Here is a 19,868-nt window from a genome sequence, read left to right on the forward strand (position 1 = left end):
AACTTGCTAGAGCATAAGCCATTTAAATAACGGTAAAAGAGGGTGAGATGTTCGACGATATTCAAGAGACGTAAATGATCTTATGATGTTAATATCACCAATTAATCTAAATGCTCTGCGTTCAATAATGTCCAAGAGGCTTAAGTAAGTTGCAGGAGCACCAGAGCAGATATGGGAGTTATACTCAAGCTTTGGAAGTATGTCTTTTAGTTAAGTCTTTAAGATAACAGCTAGATCAGAGGGGGAGAAAAGCTTCTTGTGCATTGCCTTAGAAAACTCAAACATCTTGTGGCAATTTTGGCGACATCGCTTATGTGATCGTTCCACGAAAGGTGGTTGGTGATACACATACCGAGAATATCGAGATGTTCAGTCTCCTCGATGCAAGTGTCTTCTATGGATAATGACAAGGGGGGTATATCTCACTTTTACAATGGAAGACAGTATTGGGTTTTCGACTTTCATTAAATTCCAAGCGGATTCTTATTCCCCATTGTACAATGCCGATAAGGTCGGAATTTAATGAGCTTATCATATTTTGTAGTTGTAGTTCTACATCCGAAGAAGAAGGATGCGAATCTGACAACGAATATGAAAAGCTATGAGTACAAGAAGTTGCAGACAGGAGATCATTCATAAAAAGGAGAAAGAGTGTTGGAGATAGAACAGAGCCCTGGGGTACACCAGCATTTATTTTTTAGTTTTCAGACTTGAATCCATCCAATAAAACTTGTATTGAACGATTCGAATACTAATCCAATGAAGAAGGGATTCATGAAAACCAATAGCACTCATTTTCGATAAGAGAGCTTGATGCTAAATTCTATCAAATGCTTTTGAAATATCTAGTGCAATAAAAAAAAATGTAAAGATTTTTTCCGCTGTTCGGTGAGATGAACCCTGAGATCACTAGTGGACCTATTGCTACGAAAGTCGTTTTGTCGGCCATTAAAAAACTTTCAATCTTCGAGAGATTTCTTGAGCTGATAATTAATCGGCGTTTCCATGAACTTATAAAGAAAGAACGTAAGTGCAATTGGTCGGTACTCAGAGGGTGAGGAAGATTCGCCTTTTTTGGAAATAGGCTTGACAAATGCGGTTTGCCATCCGCTCGCAACGGTGTAGGACGGAAGATAAAGCTTACACAACGAACAAGCTGTTTATGATAGTTGAATTATTTAACTGCAAGAATATTATACGTTATCAACAACATACAAAGTAGAATTACTAATCGACTTGAATTTTTGCATTAGTTCTCAAATACTCTAAAACTCGATGAAGAACTGAGCTTTATTATCACTAAAGCTGACGACCAACTTTCTCATGATATCATCACAATTGATTTTCCTTCTCATTTCTTCATATCTTCAAAATAGGTCTTAAGTTAAATTCAGAAGTCCTTCCTCCAACCCTTTCAATGCCAAATCAGGAGTTCCCCAAGGTAGGCATTTAGGACCACTTCTCTTTATTTTATATCTAAAATCGCTAATATGATGAAAAAACAAAAACCAAATAGAACAACTCATTTCCCTTGTTACTTCTTTTACACTCTTAAATACATTTTTAAGATCCCCTAAAGTGAAATATGTTTTAAGCGGATATTGAAAATACGCTAGTGCGAAGTTTTTTGAAAATAAAAAAATATGTATTTCTCAAAACTATGAAATCATTTTAGAAAAAAAATAACTTTCATGGTTCTAAAGAAAAACTTAACCAAGAAATGAACATCTAGAAGCTTATTTATAATATAAATTAATTTCAAATATTTTTGATTCTTTGATAGGGCGCTTTAATAACTTCCCATAAACAACAGACATTCATTTCTATGAATAAGGTTGAAAAAAGCTTTTATACATAAAACTATAGCGGTCTTTTGATTTTAATAGAAATTCAACCCAAACATCCCTTTCCTTCTCTATATGTGTTTTTTGTTTAAGTCTGATGTTAACTGATTTTTATAACCCACATCCGGAACCGCTAAAAAGCCAACCAAAAAGTTACTCTCTAATCCATCCGCCATGGGCGTTTATAACCTATTTTCCTTCCTTAACCCAACGGCACAAAAAAATAAATAATAATATTTTGCATTCATATTGTTTTTGCCATTTTGGTGGCTTATCGTTTACATCAGTTACATCCCGGATGCTGGTTATGTAACTAGGGGATCCTTTTTTCTATATTTAACTATTAATAAAAACATTTAACCATACAAAATATGTTCAAATAAAATTTACATATTTCATTGTTTGCATTGTTTCCAGTGCGGCGGCCGCAGGCGGGCAATGACGTTAGCCTGACCATTTTCGTAGTTCTTTTGTTTTTATTAGGGTCGGTAAATTATTGAAGGCATTGCGTAAAACCAATTTTAACATTTTGCACCGAAAATATTAATAAATCTTATCATCCTGCAGGGGTTTAAAAAAAAAAAACAAAACACCCACATTGTTCTTTCAATTCTTACCTGCAACTGTCCGCATGTAGCCAAAGCCCACCAGATACTCCATTCTACAACAACAGGCTTTGAATAGGCGCTAATAACGTGCAGTCCCAATAAACGTGTCGCATTTTGGCATGAGAACTTTGGTTCCTTGAAAAAAGAAAAACAAAAAAAAAAAAATGAGAAGAAAAATTGCAGATGAGAAAAAAAGGACGAAATTTCATTTTGTATTCATGCAAATTAGGAACAGCAACGAGTTGGAGGGTTTTTGGTAAGACTGACAAAAAAAAAGTTGGTCCTACCTGTCAACCCTGGTGTGTCGGATATTCTAGGTAGTAAATCGAGGCCATTTAACAAATATCTCTCTTTGGATGGAGATGTGTAATGGAATGTTCAAATCAGGCTTGCCAAGTTTAGATATTTATCGCAAATTCGGCTATTTATCGAAAACTGGGCTATAAATAGCTCAAATATAATTTTCTCGTTAATTGTGTTAATATTGATCATCTCATCTGTTTTTATAAACAAAAAACGGTGCTTTATTTTTTTTGTATAAATCAAATTTTAATTGAACAAGATTTTAATTGAAAGTAAGCTATTTTTTGGGCTACTTTTTTAGCTCATATTTTAAACTATTTACACATATAATTTTTAAATTAGTATAGTCTATGTTTATTTTCCTAAATTTCTTTATTTTTGAAGTAACTATTTATTTTATTAAAATTGAGCTACTTTTTCCACTAAAATTTAAGAATACAAACACTTTTAAATTGGGCTAATCTCTTAAAATGAATACAAAATTTATAATTATTTCTTTATTTTTCTAAGGAAAATTTAATTTTATTTCAAGCTTCTAGTTTTTTTTTTAAATTGAGCTATTATTTGAGCTACATTTTTGGCATGTACTCTGCGATATAAAAACTTTTAAATTGAGCTAATCTACACATTTTCAGGAACCCAGAATTTGTATTTTTTGTTTCTATATTTGTTTCAATAAAATGAAATTGTAGTTTAAGTAACTAGTTTTTTATTAAAACTGAGCTATTATTTGGGAAATTTTGAGGCTATGATTTTGGGCTACATATGGTTTAAATTGGATTAATCTATTATCGTGAATAATAAATAGAAATAAATAATACATTTTAATTGAAGCTACCAGATTTTTTAAAAATAAAAATTGAGCTACTTTTTTGGCTGAGCTACAAAATGTTTAAATTGGGCTACTGAGCCATTTCATGACATGGTAACCCTGATGGTACCAGTACCTATTCCTATTAAGCCTACGGTGGGTTTTTGTTTTTCCTACACATCCACCCCCGCCTCCCTCCCCGCCCACATCATTCCTCATGTACTAGTAAATTCTGCCACCATTTTTATATTTTTTGTTTTTATTGTGTGTGTGTGTGGGTAAAACTAACCTCATTTTCATTTGCAGCAATTATTTTGTGGCCGGAGGTGTTCAACTCTATTCCATTCGTTGTCTGTGGTTGGGTTGTAGGGGGTTGTTGTAGTTGTTGTTGTTGGTGGTGTTGTTCTTTTGGTATATTTGTGGTTAAAGCTGATTCAAGTTGTATTTCTGTTAGCGGTAACGGCGGCTGCTGATGTTGCTGTTCCACAGATTGTTGCTTCAAGTTTTCGCTAGCATAAAAGTAAATACTTTTCCGCACTGAAGGCAGTCCAATGCCAATGAAGAGAGAAACTATTTGAGCTAAGAGAATATAAGGAAATGTTAGTTAGTTTTTTTCTTTCTTAACCATCCCCTTTATAGGTAGGGTCGTAGAAGTAGTTGGTATTTTGCATAATAATAATAGCATCAGAATTTAGTTTAAGAAAAGTTTATGGATCTTTTTAGCTAGATAAAGTAAATTGCAAAGAAGAAACATAAGTTTTTTTTGATATCAACCTACTCTTACATATATTTTAGAAAGTTTCCTTTCTGCGAATTAAAGGAAAGTTTTTCAAAAAAAAGGAATACCTACTTATGATGTATCAAAATGTTGAAAGAGCAGTTTTGTTAAATTTTTGAGAAGGAAAATTTACACCCATATTATGAACACATCATGAAATATTAAAACGATATGTTAAATTGAGTAACACTAAAAAAGTTTCAAAAGTTGTAAGTTTCCAACTTAGCAGTGAAGTTAAGAAACCTAAAGTTTTGCCTACACATGAACCCACATGAAATGAAATATTAGAGTGTAAATTATAGAAAATTCATCTCTGTATTTTGTGTGGCATAGTTTGGGTGTTTCTTTAAATTTGAATAAAATTTCAATAGACAGCTATTTGTCAGATGAAAGCTTAAGGTTTGAAAAATTAACCTTTATGGATTGTGTGGCCAAGATTATGATGTTCAACTGGTAGACATGTGCATTCAAGAGGACACAAGCATCCACAGGTTTTTCTCAAAACCCACCTCTGTCTATCAACTCCTACTCTCACCTCCACGTGGTGAACATCGGGTGCCTAGTACCTCAACTGGCGATTGGGTTTCAACCCCAGTGGAAAGTTGTTGTGGGCAGCAAATGAGAGAGCGGGGAGAGGTGTTTCCACTAAGGCACCTCACCTTATCCAGACAATCAACGGTGGCGTCAACAGTTCCAGTAAGGTTGAACTACTTAGTGAACACCTTTTAGGGCTTCTTCGACTTATTCATAGCCCAGGCCTATAAGGAGCGGTTTTATCCGGCTCCCCATTCTTGAAGTTATAGTAAAAGCTTTCACAGTTGACGGATTTACTGTTGACAACCAACGCAAACAAATAAAGGACAACGAACTTTGGATATTCACGTGGAATGTTAGGTCCCTTAACTGACCACGTGCGGCCAAAGAATTAGTGGAGGCCCTAGAACGATATAAAGCAGGTATCACCGCCATCCAGGAAATACGATGGGATGGGCCGAGCAAAAAGAGGATGAAAAACTGCGATATTTACTATGGTGACTGCTACCACGAAAACCAACTGCGCTTATTTGAATACGGCTTCGTCATTGGAGCAAGACTAAGGCAAGAACAAGAAGTCTTAAGCTATAGGTGCATCAATGAGTGCCTCATAACCATACGAATTAAGGTTAAATTCAGCAGCATTAGCCTGATATGCGCGCACGCCCCAACATAAGAGAAAGACGACAACACCAAAGATATGTTCTTCGAGCTCCTAGACAAAACATATGAGCAGTGTCCGTAGCTAGGATTGTAATTAATTAATAATAATACGTGAAGTCATATGGCTACGGAGTAGACGTATATAAGAGTTCGGCTTCCTTTTATTTCTTATACCTCAAGTGTAACAAGTTAATACTCAAATCAAAACTTACCAAGAGCTCTGTGTTTGATTTGCCTCTTCAGTGACAGTGAATATTTTGTAAAATTTATTTGATTAAAACTGCATTTGATATTTGATAAAAAAAAATTATTTTTTCTGTTCAGACATAATAAATAAAAATATATAAAGAAATCGAATCGAACTATGTCAAACTCAAACTCAGCGAAACCTGCCGCTAGCACTCGAAGTAAAACTACAAACACACCGAAAACACCACATAATCATCCTCAATCTACCCCTTCAAAAACTGTAATCAGTGCGAAAGAAGAGTGTAATATTATTAGCCAGCAGTGTAAAGAACAAAGCGACTATATTATCAATCTCTTATCAAAACAAATTATTAACTCAGAAACAAGAATATCCGATAAAATAAGCAACGAAATTAAATTCTTGCAAAACTCCATAAACGCCACTAATATTAAAGTTACCGAACTTCAAACTGCACTTTTGAGCGCTAATAAAACGATCGACACTTTAAAATCTGAACTGTGCGAATTAAAAAAAACCGTAGGCGATGTAAACAAACAAGCCACAATCACTCAAACCGAAATCCAAAGTGTAAAAAAAAAACAATCAATTTTGGAAAATCGCGCCGTTGCAAATGATGCTTTTCTTTTCGGTATTCCACATTTTGAAGACGAAAATCTAAAGTCTACTTTTAATTTGCTGTGTAATGCACTTTCGATAAAACCACCTACGATTAAAAATATTTATCGCACGCGACCTCGAAATGAATCTAAAGACACACCGATTCTAATCAAATTCATTACACCGTATGATCGAAATTATGTGTTGAAGTCAGTTGCTCTTTTTCGAAAAGTAAATAATAGAGAGCTATGTTTGCAAGACATTGACATAAACTCCACAAGTGCTCTGTTTATGCGAGAGGCTTTAACGAAAAACAATCTGTCAATATACCAGCATGCAATGGCTCTGAGAAAGCAAAAAAAAACTATGCACTGTGTTTGTTTCGAGAGGAGTTGTTTACATCAAGCGACTTATGAATGAAGAAGCTCAACTGATCGACTGCTTGGAGGATTTGAATATGGTTGCCAACTCTGATTAATAATGTTTAATATTTAAATACCTACTTATAATATATTCATATTTTTTTTTTTTAAATTTCTGCTTTTACTCTATAATTTTTTTTTAATTTTTCATCATATTTTTTATTACTGTCTTTAACTTCCTACTAAGCTTTACAACTTCAATTATATTTACAATACATTATCTTTCAAGGATTTTTAGCATACAGTAAATCTTCTTTGTTTTTTCTTTGTGCACTTTAAATTTTATTGTTTTCATTTGCGATGGGTGATCTTAATTTGCGCACCATGATTAATATTTTGAGTGGACATCAAACTGGCCTTAGAGTATCTCACATCAATGCACAAAGTTTGCTATGTAAAATTGACGAGTTTCGCTTTACATTTGAAGGTTCTAAGGTTGATGTGGTTTGTGTATCTGAAACTTGGCTTTCTGAATCTCAAAACAACAACATATGCTCTCTCACAGGTTATAAGGTATATCGTTCAAATAGAGTACGCTGCAGAGGTGGGGGAGTTGCCATGTATGTCAAAGAAACATTAAAATCAAGACAGATAGCTGTCTCTTGTAACGAAAGTGAAATGGAATTCGCTTTCGTAGAAATTTCGAATGGTCAAGAAAAAATTTTAGTGGGAACAGTATATCGACCCAACAGAAACATTTGTATTTCTCCTCTTATCTCTATTTTAGAAGAGGTTTCAATTTCGTACTCTAACATAATCCTAAGTGGTGATTTCAACTGCAATATCTTAGAGGAAAATAACGTGTATGACCAATTTCTGACGCTTAATCTATTTTCTGTAAACACATCTGAGCCTACACATTTCCCTAATAATGGTAATCCTTCATTGTTGGATCTTTTTTTAGTATGTGATCGAAATAAAGTTATTCACTACGATCAACTATCTGCTCCAGGTTTTTCAAAACACGACCTTATTTTCTTAGTTTATGATTTCCACGTTGAAAGACATAGGCAAAACCATACCATCGAATACAGGGATTTCCGTAATTTGAACTACGCCGCCTTGGAACAAAATCTTAACACTATTAGTTGGAACTCTTTGTTAGATATATCTTCGCCCTCAATGCAGGTAGAATTTTTTACTGAAAAAATTAATGAACTTTATTATAGTCATGTGCCCCTAAGCACTAAAACTTTCAGTCCAAATAGCAAACCGTGGATAACGAGAAGTATTCTCTCTCTCATTAAAAAAAGAGATTTATTCTTCAAACGCTGGAAATTATTTCGCATTGACAGTTTTTATGTAAATTATTCCAAACTGCGAAACAAAATTGTTCGAGAGATACGCAAGGCCAAAGCTCAGACATATTCAACACGTTTCAATGCCGTATTGGGAAGCAAAGAGATTTGGAAGAATCTGAAAAACATAGGAATTGGTAAATTCGATAACAAATCTACAGATTTGCTTGACATAAATGCCCTAAACTTATCTTTCGTCTCAAGCACGAGAGGCACCTCGCATTTTCCAGACCGGGTTAATTTATCGGAGAATAATATATCAAATGCTAGGCCTAATACACCCCTTTTCGACTTCTCTCCCATTACCCCGGAGGATGTAGTTGAGGCCCTTCTATCGATAAAATCTAACGCTGTAGGACTCGATATGATGCACCCTAAGTTTTTAAAAATTGTTCTCCCTACCTTGCTACCATTCATCACACTCATTTTTAACTCCATTTTAAGAACACGTGAGTTTCCTTCTCTATGGAAAAAAGCAAAGGTTATTCCTATACCAAAAAATTCCAAAGGAGATGAGTTTAGACCTATATCTATATTGCCTTTTTTGTCGAAAGTTTTCGAGAGAATACTTCAAAAGCAAATAAACGAGTTTTTATCACGGTTTGACTTATTGACCTCAAGACAATCTGGCTTCCGAAAGAAAAATAGCTGCTTGACTGCCTTGTTAAGTGTTTCTGAGGATATTAGAAAAGCAGTTGATATGGACAATGTTACTTTCCTAATTCTTCTCGATTTCTCTAAGGCCTTCGACATGGTAAATCACAACATTCTTTGCCTTAAGCTCTCAAATTATTTCAATTTTTCCTCCTCTGCAGTCGATCTATTGTTTTCTTATTTAACAGAACGTGAACAGACGGTTGAACATAATCGACAAAAATCGATCTTCTTACCTGTTGCGAATGGTGTTCCACAAGGGTCAATACTAGGCCCCTTGTTCTTTTCAATGTATGTGAACGAGTTGCCTAGTATTGTAAAAAATTGTTCCATTCGCATGTATGCCGACGACACTCAGCTCTACCTAAGTTGTCCCTTAGGGATGATTGAACACTACGTTGCATGTATTAATGAAGATTTAAAAAGAATCGATCAATGGTCAATTGAAAATTGCTTGCTACTTAACCCGATAAAATCGAAATGCATCGTCATCGCTAGGAATAAGATGGATGTGTCATATTTTCCTCAAGTTGCTCTCAAAGAAAATGCCATCATGTATGTCGACAAAGCTGTAAACCTCGGTGTTTTGTTCAATATGACCCTGACTTGGGAGGACCATATCAATAGAACTGTGGGTAAGTGTTATAGTGTCCTTCGTATGCTTTGGCCATCTCAATATTTAATTCCAATAAAAATCAGAGTTCTTTTAATAAAAACGTTGTTTCTGCCTTTAATCACTTACGGTTGCGAAATTTTCTGCAAACTTGACTTCGAAAGCAAAAGAAAACTTAGTGTCGTCTTTAACTGTGCTGTTCGTTATGTTTATGGACTTAGACGTTTTGATCGAATATCCAATTACGTGATTCAATTTCTCGGAATGACATTTAAAAATTTTCTCAAATATCGAACTTTAACTTTTTTCTCTGATATTCTTCAAACCCGACAACCTGAATACCTTTATAATGAGATAAGATTCCTAAACTCAAATCGTTCCGCTCAAGTTTTGGTCCCGCGTTTTTGTTGTGCGACATCTGAGCGCCAGTTTTTTGTAAACTCCTCACGAATGTGGAATTCGTTACCACGTGAAATAAGAAGTTTGAATTGCGCAAAGAAATTAAAAAATGAATTAAAACTGTACCTTAGCAATTAATTACAATTAAAACAATTAATAATACATTTTTTAAATTCATCTTTTTATAAAATTGTATAAGTACCTATTCTTACTCGTATTAATATTTTTGTTATTATTATTCTCTTTCTTTCTTTTTGTAATTTGATGTTTTAACATTTTAACTTATATTTATTGTGATACAAAATGCCGTAGCTGCTGCACACTTTAAAGCTATATTATAAATAAGAATTTATGTTCTTACAATGTTAGCTAATCATGATTAATAATAAATAAAAAAAAAAAAAAATAATTTAAATTTTCCTGGGCGATTTTAATGCCAACCTAGGAAGGGAAGACATCTTTGGTGGAATAATCGGGAAGAACAGCCTGCACGACTACACTTCTGACAACTGATTCAGGTTCATAGATTTTGCTGCGGGGCGAAACGTCATGGTAGCCAGTACGCGTTTTCCACACCTCAACATCCACAAAGGAACTTGGACTTCTCCAGATCAATCTACCGTCAACCAGATTGACCGTATGGCGATGGACGCCACACACGTTTCCAGCACCATGGATGTACGAACTTTCCGAGGAGATTTTCAGAGCCAAGGCAAAACAGGGAGGTGCTGGGAGAAGGTGCAACGTCGAACGGCTACAATAGCCAAAGATCGCCAAATCCTTTTTCGACCGAGTTACAAGTAACCTCTCTCGAAGTTCTCTGTCGCCAACACAATGTATCGAAAACCAGTGGCAACATTGCCAAGATGCAATCAGATAAGCCGCCTCTGTGCTGGGTTTCAAACAGCCACCAACAAGGAACCCCTGGTTTGATGAGGAATGTCGGCAGGCAAATGCAGCCAAATAACAGGCATGCAAAGAGGCGCTGCATAAAAGGTTGCTCATGAGCTCTATGAGCAGAAGAGGCGAGAGGAACGCCTACTTCTAAGAATTAAAAAGAGAGGACATGAGAAGCGTGCGGTCGAAGATGTTGAGAGGTATAAAAGCAGGAATGAGGTTCGAAAGTTTTATGAACAGGTGAAACGATATTCACAGGTACCTTAACCTAGAACCAAAGGCTGCAAAGATGAAAGTAGAAACATCATAGTATAACCGCAGTCAATTCTGAGGATATGGAAGGACCACTTCCGCAGACTGTATAACGGCGTCGACAAACTGAATTCCGCTGTCAGGCAGGATGATCCATTCAACATAGACGTTGAAAGCTAACAATCCCGTCCTCCCGACTTAGACGAAGTAAGGATTACCATATCTAAGTTGAAGTCTAATAAAGCCGCTATAGCGGATGGCTTGAATGCCGAGCTCTTAAAAGCAGCTGGAGATAAGTTGGTTAGGAGCATGCACCAACTTATCTGTAAGATATGGTCGGAAGAAAGCATGCCCGATGAATGGAAGGTCAGTATTGTTTGGCCGATCCTGAAAAAAGGAGACCCTCAAAACTGCACCAACTATAGAGGAATAAGTCTACTTAACATCGCCTATAAAATCTTCTCTGCCGTAATATGTGAACGTCTAAAGCCCATCGTCAATAACCTGATAGGTCCTTATCAGTGTGGTTTTAGACCAGGAAAGTCCACAGTTGATCAAATATTTACATTACAGCAGATCCTGGAAACAACCTTAGAACACCAAATCGACACCTACCATCTGTTCATCAATTTCAAGGCCGCATATGACAACATCTACAGGGACGAGCTGTATAGAGCCATGTCTAGTTTTGGCATCCCTGCCAAACTCGTCCGTTTGTGCAGGATGACCATGGAGAATTCATGCTGCTCCATTAAGGTTAGAAAAAACTTAACAGAACCTTTTGATGTCAAAAAAGGTTTTATACAAGGTGATGCGCTGTCATGTGATTTTTTTAACATCGTCAAAACTAGTGGCACTATCTTTCAAAAGCCTGACATAGTCGGAAGAACTCAGCGTGATGTCAATGGGGCTTTTGTGAGTATTGAGGCAGAGGCGGCAAAAATGGGTTTAACGGTTAATAAGGGCAAACCAAAGTAAATGCTGTCGTCAAGAAAGGACATACAACACCGACCGACGTCTTGGTCAAAACGTCACCATCGACAGACGTACCTTTGAGCTAGTCAAGGACTTCGTCTACCTAGGCTCCGCTGTAAACGCAGAAAACAAGACCAGCGCTGAGATCAAACGCAGAATAACTCTTGATATCCGCTGTTGCATTTTACTTAGAAGGCAATTGAGGGGTAAAGTCCTCTCTCGAGGGACCAAAGTGTTGCTCCGGCTCTGAAAGTCTTTGAATCCACACCCACAGCAGTTGGAAAGTATTAAAAGCAGAGCATTTTAAATTGATTATTAATAATAACATCATTGGTTCATTTACGTCGCTTAAAAGTCGTCGAAAATTTTCTTGGCTCACATTAGAGAAATAGCCAGTTGCATTCCTCCCCTTAAACAGTTCAACCATAATTCTATTATGGTTTTCAGTATCCCTCAGGAACAACCTCTATCGTACTGTCAACTCAAGAGATTCGTTCTTTAACCGAACTAAGCGAATGTGGAATTTCTTTACCGCACTTTGTCTTTCCCAGTTATTGCAATATTCAGTAATTCAAAACCAATGTGCCCTGACACCTTTTTTCAAACCCTCTTTCTTTCCTAATGTTCATACTTTGTCTCTGCAAAAAAGGGTAGTAATATACCCTTTTGTATGTGCTTATTTTAAACAAAATTTTTGCTGAAATTTTAGTCTTGGTGATGATTCGATAATTTTCGATTGTTAATGCCAAACCTTCCTGATAGCAATGCTTAGCAAAATCCAATTAATTTTAATTAAAAAACGTTTCTTGGCAATAGCTTAAAATAAAATGAATTGGCGCAACAGTCCGTTGAGAACTATGGCATAGTGACTTACAACTCTCAACCATTCCTGTGTGCGAGTACTGTTGTCAGGGATGGATGGGACCTACAGTTTTAAGCCGCATTTGAACGGCTAATTTGAGAAAGCACTTTTCATGACAAGAATTACCCTTGGAAAATTTGTCAATTCCTAGCAAGAGGCAGTACTAATAGCTTAAAGGTCATACTTAACTCGGACATCATAGTTGGGTCCAGCTTTGCTATCATTGATCTCATCATTGAAACTAATCATTGAAATTTTTTCGATATCTTGGTAAGAGCTATAATTTAAAATTTCTGTCATTGCGCAAAAATTTCATGACAGTTGGTAATAAAAATAAACTGGAGCTCTTTCAGTTAACGATTTTGTAGAAAATAAAAACTAACTACAAAATCTGCTTACTTCTGAAAACGATTTTAGCATTAAAAATTTATTTAAAGAGATGTTACATAAAGCTTATTAAAACTATTTTACAACTTATTTGCTTAATTTTAATACCAAAAATAACAAAACTTTCCTAATCACTTTCAAATCTTGAAAAAACCACTGATATCTATAACTGGTGATTTAGAAATCATTTCTAAAAACTGGAATTCCAAAATGGTAAAAAGACGTAAATGATTGAATAATTAACTGTCCGAAATGAGATCACATTGCTTTTTCAAAATCTTATTTTACAAAAATAGTTTAACAGAATTTCTCAAAATTTACCTGATTTTAATAGAATATTTTTGTTTCTTATTTCCAGATGAATTCTTTAAAGTTATCATTGTTTCACAGCATTTGATAACCACAATGATTTGGAAATTATAAAAGTCCTAAGGTAAGTTTACATATTTTTCCTTAAACAGTACAATATTATCTTAGTAACTATTAACTTACTTCCAAGACTGAGAAAATTCAAATCTCTGTAGTTCATTAATTCCGCCGATAGTAAAATTTGTGCTATAATTCCTGCTAGAAATTTCCCCGCTAACATTGCTGCACGAGTATTTCCAGTGACTTTTTGATATTGATCCTTGTCGACTTTGGCATAAATATAAGTGTAATAGGCAACTTCACTCGCCATATAAAGTCCATAGAAAAATTGTCCAACCTAAATGAAAAAAAAGAAAGTTAATTAATTAAGAAGCTTATACGAAATGTAAATGGTCCTATCTTTTTCTACAGCAACAAGATGATCTAAAACACTCGTATTTTTATTCATTTGCATTTGAAAAATTATTTAAACTTCTGTAGTATTTGGTTTTTGTAGTTTCCCTTAATTTAATTTGCATTCACAAAACACTCGTTTAAATTTATATGAAATTTCTCAAATCCTAATTAATGCAAAAACTAAAAAAAAGAAAACTACAAAAAAAATTTACTTTGTTTTGAAATCTAAAAAGATTCTTTATTCAAAGGAAAATTTATGTAGTTCCTCAAAAAAGAAAACGAAGAGAAAAAATATATCAAGAGACTTTTTCTTTCTCGACACGTTTTGCATATTTTATGGCGAGAATTTAGTTTATTTTAAGTAATTGGAAAAGTGGGTTTTTTCTTTTTATTTTGAAAAACAGTGAAAAATAAAAATGAAAAACAACGAGAAATAAAAAACGTGAGAGGTGAACTATGCAGTTGGGGAAATAAAAATTACCTGGAAATTCTTACTATGACAGTCATGATACCGTTAATGTTTTCCACCAGGAAAAATAAATTTACCTCACGAAGTTAATATGGAATGTTAAAAATTAATCCTTTGTAATTACATAAAAGTCATTTCTGACATTTAATATAACGTAATATTTTAGGGAAAAAGCAAACGAAAACATAATTTGAAAATTCCATTTACGACAATGAACCAAATAGACCAATAAAAACTAAAAAGAGTTTTTGTAACGACATGTACGCAAACATTTTTAATTAATTATTTTCTTTTCAAATTTGGCAAATTTTATATTTTGAAATTAGATTACTTGAAAGTAATGAACGGTGTAGGGGGAAGGGAGTGCTGTCATTGGAAATTATCGTTTAAATTTAATTCGTTCGTGGATTCAGAGGTTTCATGCAACTACTTCGGCTATGAACACCCAGGGCCCAGTATTTTCAAGGACCCCCGAAAACATTGAATTATTTGAAGAGAGTTTACGTGAAAATTCACGACTTTCGATACGGAAAAAGGCAGCCTCACTTGGACTTCTAAAAGCCCTCATTCATGATATTTTAAAAAAAAGTTTAAAAGTTTAAAGTTCCATCCATTCAATTCTTTCAAGAACTAAAAAAAAATGATTTTATTTCACGCAAAGATTTTTGTGGGACGATGTTGGAGCGTTTTCGTAATATGAGTCCGATTTTTTGGAGCGGCATGGATCATTTTCATTTAAGTTAACCCTCGACTGAAACACCAATGTCAAAAGAGACAATAACCGACGTTTGTTGTATTTTTGGCCAACCTGCAAGCCAACCAACAAGAGGTTTCAACAGGATGGTGCGACCGCACACTAGGCTAAATATTCAATGAATTAGTTTTGGGAAGATCTCTCTTTTTGAATAATCCGATCGACAGAAAAGTTTAAAACATACATGAAAAAAATGCTTAAAATAGTTAAAATACGATTTTTTGGTCAAATATCTTGAGGAAATTTTGACATTAAACTTATTTGATCTTATGCGAAGTATTGTTGGTAAAATTTGGCAACTTACTTACTTAAGGTGGCGCTACAGTCCGGGGTGCACCTGGGCCTCAACCAACAAGCGTCTCCAGCCAGCTCGGTCCCTAGCTAGCTGTCTCCAGTTTCGCACGCCAAGTTGGTTGAGGTCCTCTCCCACCTGGGTGCGCCAACTGAGTCGCGGCCTTCCTCTACTGCGCCGTCAATCCGTATTGGATTCGAAGACCTTCCGGGATGGAGCGTTGATGTCCATCCACTCTACATGACCTAGCCATCTAAGCCGTTGGACTTTAATTCTGCTAACTAGGTCAGTGTCGCCGTACAGCCCGTACAGTTCGTCGTTATATCTTCTCCTCCATTCTCCATCTATGCGTACGGGACCAAAAATCACCCGAGGAATTTTTCTCTCGAAGCATCCTAAGACGCTCTCATCTTTCTTTGACAGGGTCCAGGCCTCAGCGCCATAAATGAGAACCGGGATGATGAGTGTCTTATAGATGGTGATTTTACATGCTCGGGAGAGGACTTTACTTCTCAATTGACTTCTAAGTAGAAAGAAGCAGCGATTTGCAAGAGTTATTCTTCGTTTGATTTCAGCGCTGGTGTCGTTGTCTGCATTAATAGCTGTGCCCAGGTAGACAAAGTCCTTAACTACCTCAAAGTAAGAGATGTCCATGGTGACGTATGATGACAGCATATACTTTGTCTAGCCCTCATTGACCACTAAACCCATCTTGTTCGCTTCCGTCGCAATGCTCAACAACTCTCCATTGACATCACGCTTTGATCTTCCAATTATGTCAATATCATCTGCGTATCCGAGTAATTAGATGGACCTTTGGAATATTGTGCCTCTAGTGTTGACGGTTGAGTTTTGCACAATTCTTTCCAGAACGATGTTGAAGAAGTCGCATGACAGTGAATCGGTAAGATCTTTTCCGACCTTGATAGAGCAGCGTGCATTCTCCATCGTCATTCTGCACAAACGGCTAAGTTTGACAGGGATGCCAAAACTAGACATTGCTCGGTAGAGCTCTTCCCTATAGATGCTGTCATACGCGGCTTTAAAATCGATAAAGAGATGGTGGGAATCGATTTGAAGCTCCTGGGTTTTTTTGGCCGATAGTGGACTTTCCTGGTCTGAAGCCACACTGATAAGGACCAATCAGGTTGTGGACAAATGGCTTCAGACGTTTACATAATACGGCAGAGAGGATCTTAACGATCAGGGGACGATGTTCCCCTGATCGTCTTTACAGGCTTCGGTTCGTGGCTGGTACCCTTGGGAGGTTTTTTTTACCTTTTGGTAAAATTTATGAACCTCATTCCTGTTGTGACATCCCTCTATCTCCTCGACCGCGCGCTTTTCATGCTCTCTTTTTTTCCATCTAAGAAGCCGGTGTTCCTCTCTCCTCTTCTGATCGTAGAGCTCGCGAGCAGCTATAGTCCTTTTGTGCAGCTCCGTTTTGTATGCCTCTTGTTTCTCTGCGTGCGCTTGCCCGCATTCGTCGTCAAACCATGGGTGTCGCTGTGGTGGCCGTGTGAAACCTAGCACTTCAGAGGCGGCATCTCTGATGGCTGAAAGGCAATGTTGCCACTGGTTTTCAATGCTTAATGCAGGAAGCATAGGACTCCTTAAGAGGTTATAAGAGACTCTATCGGAAAAGGACATGGCAGTCTCTTGCGATTGTAGCCGTCTTACGTCGAATCTTCTCACAGTACTTCCTTGTTTTGGCTTGGATCCGGATATCCGTAGCCGTCCCTTGGTTACAACGATATAGTGGTCCGAGTCAATGTTGGCCTCTTGGAATGTTCGGATATCCTGGATACTGGAGAAGTGTCGTGCGTCGATCGCAATGTGGTCAACCTGGTTGACGGTTGATTGATCAGGAGATTTCCATGTCCCCTTATGGATATTAAGATGCGTGAACTGCATACTAGCTACCAGAACGTCTCGCCCCGCAGCGAAATCGACCAGCCTGAATCCGTTGTCAGAGGTAGTGTCGTTCAATGTGTATCTCCCGATTATGCCACCAAAGATGTCTTCTCTTCCTAGCTTGGCATTAAAATCTCCTAAGACAATTTTAATGTCATAGCCAGGGCACTGCTCATATGTCTTGTCCAAGATCTCGAAGAATATGTCTTTTGTGTCTTCATCTTTCTCCTCTGTTGGGGTATGCGCGCATATTAGACTTATGTTGGCGAATTTAGCCTTGATGCGGATTGTCGTGATGCGCTCGCTCACACTGTTGAAACTCAAGACTTTTTGCCTGAGCCTAGTTCCAACAACAAATCCACACCCAAATAGACGCTGTCTTTGTTCTCGGTAGCAGTCGCCGTAGTAGATATCGCAGTCTTTTAGTTTGCGTTTGCCCGGTCCATCCCATCGCACTTCTTGGATGGCTGTAATATCTGCCTTAGAGCAGTTTAGGGCTTCCGCTAATTGTTCGGCTGCACGAGGTCTGTGAAGGGACCTTAAATTCCACGTACATACCCGAAGTTCGTTGTCCTTATTTCGTTTGCTTGGGTTGTCAACAGTGAATCCGTCCGTATCCGAGGCTTGTTGGTGCTTCGAAACTATCATATTTGTACTTGGCCAGGAAGTCATCCCGACGGCACTACCCCCAACCTGGAGGGCCAGATCCTTAGTATAACTCCAAGGAAGAAGAGCCGGATAAACCGCTCCTTACAGGCCTGGGCTCCGAATATGTCGAAGAAGCCCTAAAAGCCCTAGACGCCACCTTTGATTCCATCTCGAGAATTCGTCCGCTGCCGCCTGGATAAGGAGAGGCGCCTTAGTGGAAACACCTCTCCCCCCTCTCTCGTTTGCTGCCCCCAACAACTTTCCACTGGGGTTGGAACCCAATCTCCAGTTGAGGTACTAGGCACCCGATGTTCACCGCGGGGAGGTGAGAGTAGGAGTTGATAGACAGAGGTGGGTTTTGAGAAAAACCTGTGGACGCTTGTGTGCTTTTGAATGCACATGTCTACCATTTGAACATCAAAAAATTTGGCAACATTTAATAAAAAATCCAAGCTTACAAAATTTGTAGGTGCATCAATGGAGTGTTATTAGTGTGAGTCACATTGTAGCCTCTTTATTTTAAGTATACTGGTTTTAATGGTTTTGTTTATAGGATTAAGTTGCCCCGAATTCCAATCTCGCGTTTTAGTTTCTCCATCACATCAGGTCTTCAAAATATTTCTCCTTAAAAATGTTTAGGTTTTGCAAAAATATTGTGTTTGACCATAAAATGTTTTTTAATGTATTTTAAAAACTTGACGAGAATTGTTACAGGCAAAAAAATTGTTCTTCCAAACCATTTGCCTTTTTTTGTTCAAAGCCGTGAAGAAAACAATATGCTAAGTTGCTACCTAGCTGGCTTCCGTTCAAACCTTTTTTTTACTTGTAATAAATATTTAAAATCATGAAAATGAAAATAGAAAATATAAACCAGCATAAAAGTGTTCATATATGCGTTTCGCCCCGATGTAATGGTTGGGCTCATCAGAAGATGACTATTACACCTTGTCTTGACGCATATTTTCTGGAATAAATCGAGATTCCATATAATCCGAACTACGTAGAGCAACTGCGACTTATATAGTTGCTACAAGTCTTCAAAGAAGATAAATTGTAGCTATTTTTATTGCCTTGCTATGTGACTTTTGAAGATGAAATATGTGACTATTTACAGTCGAATTGGTTTTTCCTGAACACCGTGTATTTTATTTTTTTTTCTGTTAAGAACTGCATCCAGGCGATTTATTGATACAAAGATATCTTGATACTTTTTTGCATTTGCTGCATTCAACACAGTCAATTGGCAATTATTGATCTAGAAGCTTTCAGTACTAGATTTATCAACCGAATTCATACAATTCTATGAGAAGATGATTGAGAACAACATTGCATTTGTCGAAGATGACACAAACAAATCGAGAGACTTTAAATGTCAAACAAGTGTTCCTCAAGGCTGTGTTTTAGCTCCTATATTATTTTTCTCATTTATTAATGATGTTAAAAATCACATCCCAGAAGGTACTATGATAGGTCATGTTGATATTAAGTTCCTCCTTTATGCGGACAATCTCGTTATTATGTCATGAAACCCGTTTACTTTGGAGCTTTAAATCAATAAGTTTAAAGGTTCTGTGATAGTTGGTATCTCGTCACAACGGCGATATTATCGAAAGTTCATCATGTACATCCTTAAGTAAAAACTAAAGTTGCTTTAAACAGCATTTGGTCTAATTGTTTTTAAGTAAAAACTTTGTTGATACAGTTTCTAAATGTTAAGACTTCAACGCCATGGTAATGAAATATAGCTGGTCAACGAGCCGACTCGAATATGACGTGGTAGGCCGAGCAGAAAACACTCTTGACTTGTTTCTTACCTCTGACCCTGGTAAGTACACTGTTAGTGTTCTATCTCCTCTAGGCACATCTTGCTATTGTGTCATATCAGCCAATTTCCCGTGTAAAAACTGTCCATTTAAAA

The 19,868-nt window shown here is 36.7% G+C and overlaps 1 protein-coding gene across 1 annotated transcript in view; it reads right to left on the reverse strand.

Moving 5' to 3' along the window:
- Positions 1-19,868, reverse strand: part of LOC129952319 (folate-like transporter 2) — a 194,372-nt gene that overhangs the window by 36,752 nt on the left and 137,752 nt on the right. Inside the window, exons 4-6 of the mRNA XM_056064855.1 lie at positions 13,601-13,814; positions 3,856-4,145; positions 2,462-2,587 (exon numbers count right to left, since the gene is read on the reverse strand). Of these exons, the coding sequence (XP_055920830.1) occupies positions 2,462-2,587; positions 3,856-4,145; positions 13,601-13,814 (630 nt within the window). The remainder of the gene's footprint in view (positions 1-2,461; positions 2,588-3,855; positions 4,146-13,600; positions 13,815-19,868) is intronic.

The sequence above is a fragment of the Eupeodes corollae genome, chromosome 3 (genome assembly GCF_945859685.1).
Source record: "Eupeodes corollae chromosome 3, idEupCoro1.1, whole genome shotgun sequence".
Classification (NCBI taxonomy): Eukaryota; Metazoa; Arthropoda; class Insecta; order Diptera; family Syrphidae; genus Eupeodes; species Eupeodes corollae.